Source organism: Leptinotarsa decemlineata, unplaced genomic scaffold (assembly GCF_025532065.1).
Source record: "Leptinotarsa decemlineata unplaced genomic scaffold, Ldec_3_MD MMD2_tig00000882_RagTag_RagTag, whole genome shotgun sequence".
NCBI classification, from domain to species: domain Eukaryota; kingdom Metazoa; phylum Arthropoda; class Insecta; order Coleoptera; family Chrysomelidae; genus Leptinotarsa; species Leptinotarsa decemlineata.
In genome coordinates this window covers 13,505,813-13,511,812 of record NW_027412556.1, presented here as the reverse complement: position 1 = coordinate 13,511,812, position 6,000 = coordinate 13,505,813, and the positions used below count along the sequence as shown (strand labels likewise).

Genomic DNA, 6,000 nt, shown 5'->3' with positions numbered 1-6,000 from the left:
CAACTACTTCTTTAGCTAATAACTCGACATATATTGACAAATGTTGATATTTGAATCTATACAAGTCTAGATGTCTAATCAACCCCGAAAAGTTGCTGCGTAGATTAAAAACAGTTATTCTAAATGAAACATGTCCTATTAGTCAGCAACTTCTTATATAATGTAAATTTGACTATCAAAAATACCTTACGACTGTTAACCTTTCGGAATCCAAGTCGCCTCAGACATAATTGCAAAGATTCTCACTTTGAAGAAACAACTTTGCAAGAGCTCTCTAGGACAAATAGTGGGACTTCGCCTGATTCGAACAAGGAACCAACTGCGAACCGTTTTGAAGTGTTCCTCATCAGTGCAGACCATGCTATCACGGTTGTATACACACAGGGACTCGTTATTCCTCCTAGAGAGCTCTTGCACAGTACCATGGTTCATGAATAACAAAACTCGTTCTTCATCTTGTCTTTTTTCTTGTTGAAATTAAAGTATATTTTGTCACATCCGATCCCATGAATTTTTAAAATCTACTTGAAACATAGTTCATCATTGTCGAAATGATCTGGGTTACTTGAATATTACACAAATGCAAAATTATCATTTGTACAATTTTCTTAGGTGCCCAACATGGTTTTCATCGACTGTATTTTTTTGAGCAGTTTATATGAATATTTGTTATGTTGAGCAGTGTTTAAACGCTTTGATTGCGTGCCTGTCTTGAACTCGTCGTTTGCGCAGACCTGAGACTGCAACTCCTGGGTCTGCGTCTAGAAAATTCAAACCAAAAATCACCCGAAGTGGGATTACTGTATATAGTATACTGTGACAAAACAGTCAGATGTGAGTCATTTAAGTAATATCTGATGTGTATTTATTTACTTGGTAAAATCATTCGATATCGCTCATCATGAACAATTCAAGTTCCCTTTAATCTAGAGATTTGTGGTTCCGCTCACGATCTAATGCAGAGTTATCGTAACAAGAGGCGGGTTGGCTGTCCTTGTTGATCTGTCACTGTCTGAAGCACTGTGCATGCTGTTTTTGGTGAGTGCATGGGATGTGGGTTGGGATGTGGGGGTTGAGCAAACCGACCATCGGATGCCCGCTTCCACGTAGCCCCGTTGGATACGGGAGTGACAGAATCACTTGTGGTTCTGTTATTCCCTAATTGAATGGCATCTCAACGATGGCCTGATCCTAAGGTGTGTGTGTCCGTGCCGAGAGGATGAATCACACTGGGCCTATCAGCTGTCTCTACGGAACCTTTGACATACCGGGCGCCCTCTCGTTGTAGCATCGCCTTGTCACGATAATGCGGAGCTCTGCCGTGATTGACCTTCTTTCCCTAGCTTCTTGTGGGACTTTTATGGACAGAGTAAACTTAAAATTTTCTTCTGACGCTGAGTCTATAGAGGAGATGGATGTCGAGCTTACGACTCCAACTGACCTTCCTGTAAATTTAGTTCAGGAGCTAGAGCTTCTCAACTGTACCTTGAAAAAAAGGTTCGGTGGTGCAGCCAGGAAACGACTGAGTCGTCTCCTCAAGAGCGGGGTACCTTATAAAACCGCCTTGCACCAAATTCTTGAGCGGCGTACGCAGAATCTGTCTCAGGTGGGGAAACAAACCCTTCCATGAGCAGGTTAGCAAACTTTTGCGCTCAAGTGATGATTCACCAAAATCAGAGGCAAAAAAGCCCTGTACGGCTGAATCTAAGGCAGCGTCAGGTGTAGCTGACGTGCAAAAACCCTCATATGGGAAGGTTGTCGTGGGTATCAAGGTGAGAATCTTGCAACTTGACTATTCGACTACCTCCTTCACAGAGCAAATACTTTGTTCCTGTCCCGCTGGGGACCGAATCAGGTCTTTGAAGTTCGGCAGAGCCGTACTCTTACCATCTGACCTGAAAGACCACTCACCATACAAACTAATCGGCTTCGTTAAGAAGATGGGTTTATTTGGCCGAGTGTGAATAGGTGTGAGCCACAATAAATCCTTGCGGGTTGCGGTGGAGGGTCGAATAGACCCACTCACTTTGGACCTGACCTAACCTACTGTTTAAAGGATAGAGAGAAAGAGAGAGAGATTATTGAAATGTTGTTCAATGAATAAGTGTTCTTGGAACTTTGCCCTGCACACACATCAGACAACTCGCGTCTGTAAAACAAAAACAGTCTGCATTATACTTTTGCTGCCTGCATACTGCCCAGAAGGCAATGCGATATCTTATACATGCATCTACAAAGGAAAAGTAAGCAGATCTCGCAAAGGTTCCACCTAGTTCTCTTGATACTGACTTGATAACAAAACAGTCAGATGTGAGTTTTTTATTCAGCTTGATAATATGATCCTCGAATTTAAGTTTATTTTCTATGAGAAGTCCTAATAATTCAGAGAACAATTTTACCTCGAGAATGTTGCTATTCAAACTGAGCTGTGGGAGTTCACATTTGATGTTGAGAAGATTGGTTTTATTGAAGTTTAAAGAAAGCTTGTTTGAGTCGCACCAGCTCTTTATCTTTTCCAAGGTAGCAGAGGAAGTGAAAAAAAAATGAAAAATATTTTATATTCTTTGGCATTACAAAATTGACCAAAACTAGTGGCCATGTCCATGTCTGTGTCCATCATGACCTTCTTGTCTATTTCCACCATGTCCATCGTGTCCACCATATCCACCATGTCCACCATGTCCGCCATGTCCACTATGTCCACCATGTCCACTATGTCCACCATGTCCACCATGGCTACCATGTCCACTATGTCCACCATGTCCACCATGGCTACCATGTCCACCATGACTACCGTCTCCATGACCGTGTCCATCACTCCCCTGATTGCTCCAGTGAGTGACTCCAACGTAGCTCGTGCCTCCTTTTCCTCCGTGTCCATGTTTTCCATGTTTACCGTAATGTGCAGGATGCTGAGCATAACCAGCTCGTTCTACTACAGCCTCGAATCCTTTGTGGGGTCCTGATTTGTACTTGACAATTCTGTGTGTACCATCGGCCTCTTTCAATGTGTAACCCCCAGTGACGTGTTTCTCTTTTCTGTGCTCGTGCTGGGATTTGTGGTCATGGGTGTGGGGGTCGTGGACGCCATACTCGAATTTGTAATGAGCATTGTCCTGTAAATGAAATTATGAGAAATATGAAAAAAAGTTCGACTGGAACATTTCATACACCAGACAAAAGAAATGGAATGTTTATATTCACTACCTGTGACAGAGTTCATGATAAATTGAGTGTTTAATGTATAAACAATTAGACAGCGGTTTTGCATACAAATTTTTGGTTTTGATGGAAAATGTCAAGTGTGAAATTTGAATAGAAATGGCGGATTAGAAAGCTTCTAGAGGACTCGATACCCACTTTAACCGACTTCCACTCTAGATTCGATATTGATCTAACGCGTGTGCGACTTTTATAGGTCGACTCAAAAAAAATGTGTTGATGGTAAAGTTGAACTGAAAAATCAGTTGACTTCAAGTAATATCTACTATTTAGATCAGCTGTTCCGGAGTTATTGAAAAATGGAATATTAAAAATAGGACAATTTTGAATGGTATACTGTTGGCAAAGGATTTCGAACCAGAGAAAAGTCTCTATAAAACAAAGCTGTTCACTAGAGAAATCAATCAAATCTATCAATTCATGATCTACAAAGAATTTCAGTCCTATTTATTCAAAAATTTACAGTCACTACAGATCTATCCTTTTTTTTAACACTACAGTTTATCCTGAAACAATTTATTGATTCATTCAGCAACTCTTGAAACTTTAATTCAACTTACATGTCCTCCACCTCCCCCATGATGGCTAGCTACTGCAATCCCAATCACAACCGCAGCAAAGAAGACGATCTGTGGGAAAATTTTTCGTTAGTACCGATAGTTCCGAAGTACCGGTACTAACCGGTAGTACCGAAATATAGATATTTCTTCAAGAAATGTTCATTGGTCTGTGATATTTTCGACAAAAAAATGATAATAACGAAAACTGGAGACAGCAATATGAATTTGTAGACCTCTCGATTTATATTTCAAAAAATAGTTACTTACGTTCATGGCTTAGAGTTCATGGAGTAGTTTGAGAGCAAGGAATGTGATAATGAACAAATGAAATGAGTACTTGAGTATAGTGTTCAGTTGTGATTTTGGAATATTGAAAAATTTGTTGAATTCAAATTAAGCACAGGTTCAACATTATTGACAGAGATAATTGATAACCGAATGTTGCCATAGTCTTTAAAAGTTTTGAAAAAATTACAATACGATTCCAAGTGCTGCTAAAAGCACGTTTCCATTCCACACAAGTTGAGAATTACTTCAACAGTTGTTAATTTCGACATGAAGTGGATGGAATTCCTTACAATTTGTGTCTTAGTTTACCACAGTACGGATCTGAAGCCTCTGTCTTTCTTATTTACATTGAATTCTTTGGGATTGAGAATATCAGTGGTTGTATTTGAAATATTCGCCAAAAACTAGAATTTCGTTTTTTGGCTTTACCGCCTCCATTTCGAATTTTATAAAAAAACAGGAAATTGTCCGATACTGTTTCATATTTGTTATATTCTGATATGAACCAATTCACAATTCGACGTTTCGTTCATTAAATTTTATCAACTTAATTTTTTCAAATATGGACCTCTAGTTTATTCATTGATATTTGTAGCCACTGTAATAACAAATTCAGATGTTTATTACATTACAGGTCCGTATTGAAAAACCAGTTGATAATGAAATCTAAGGAACGACACGTAGCATCACAAATTGGTTCATATCAGATTATAACAGGTATGAAACAGTATTGAAAGTTCCTCAACCTTTTTTTCATATCATTCTGAATCGAGGCGGTTGAGCCAAAAAACGAAATTCGACAATTATAGTTTTTGTCGAATATTTCAAAATTAATCACTGATATTCTCTGAAAAGAGAGTATTATAGTTTCCCAAAATAGGAAACTTTTTTCGAATTTAACCAACCTTGTAGGTCTTTCCGTTACTGAGATAGCAATAGTGCGATAAGCTAAAACAGACGTCTGTATATTCATAAATTTTCATAAGCAGCTGATGTGAAATACAGAAAATATCAGTGGAAATTAAAAAATCGAAGATATTTATTGTCATATTCATAAGATGTGTTGAACACAAAATACTTCATTTTGTGATCTCTCAAACTCTGAAAGATACTTGATTTCCAATATCTGACTATCACTATTAATACATTATGATATTTTTCAGTCTCTAATTGTTGTTGGAAAATTATTAGTGTATATTGTTGTGAAATCTGTTTTAGTATTTTTTTCGCCCACCACCCAGTCTTTCACAATTATACCTTTGTTTGCTAAAATCTAATTATATTTCTGAACGACACAAAATAACATTTCTGGAGAATCTCGTATCTTATCAATTTCTGTTTATACTCACTGCTTTCATTATCGCCTTGAATAATCTTCTAGATGAACGAAAAGATACTGATACATATTTCGCATTGACTTTCCTTTTATATCCATCACTATCTCAGAAAAAATATCAACGGAATCAATTCATGAGTTTTGCAAATCGGTTGCACGCCGATGTTTTGCTTTGTTAGGTAACTGAAATTGATTAGATTGTGATGATAGCAAATATTAGTAATGGTCTGTGCAAATAAGTTCCTAGTTTATACTAAATACCAGCAAGCCGCCCCAGACTCGCACGGGAGTAGAGCATACGAGGTTTGTTAGAACTTTTAGCCGCGTTGGAAATATCAGCCTATGCAAAAGTGAAGCGATTAGTTCTACTTTTTCCCGAAGTAGAATATCTATTCGTCTGATGTGATCCTACAACCTTAAAAATGAATTTTAATAAAAAGAAATCTAACCTAAAAAAAACTGTATATTAGTTGTTTCGGAAGTTTTGTATGTTTTTAAGAGTCTACTTTGAACTGTTATATCTCAGCGAATGCTTATTTAATTTACCCGAAATAGGCACCATTTTAATCGGTACACTTTTGCCAACGTAACACA

At 37.9% G+C, this 6,000-nt stretch overlaps 1 protein-coding gene across 1 annotated transcript; it reads right to left on the bottom strand.

Moving 5' to 3' along the window:
• Window positions 1-2,544: 2,544 nt before the first annotated feature.
• LOC111509147 (uncharacterized) lies at window positions 2,545-5,567 on the bottom strand. The gene is made up of 3 exons (XM_023164836.2): window positions 5,420-5,567; window positions 3,783-3,851; window positions 2,545-3,116 (listed from the first exon to the last, which is right to left on the bottom strand). The coding sequence occupies exons 1-3, from the start codon at window positions 5,426-5,428 to the stop codon at window positions 2,589-2,591; spliced, it is 606 nt and encodes a 201-aa protein (XP_023020604.2). The 5' UTR covers window positions 5,429-5,567; the 3' UTR covers window positions 2,545-2,588.
• Window positions 5,568-6,000: the final 433 nt, after the last annotated feature.

Excerpts from the sequence above, each read along its gene's own strand:
- LOC111509147 (XM_023164836.2), bottom strand. Across the intron at positions 3,117-3,782 it reads ATGGGGGAGGTGGAGGACAT|GACAATGCTCATTACAAATT; the intron begins GTAAGTTGAATT and ends TTTCATTTACAG.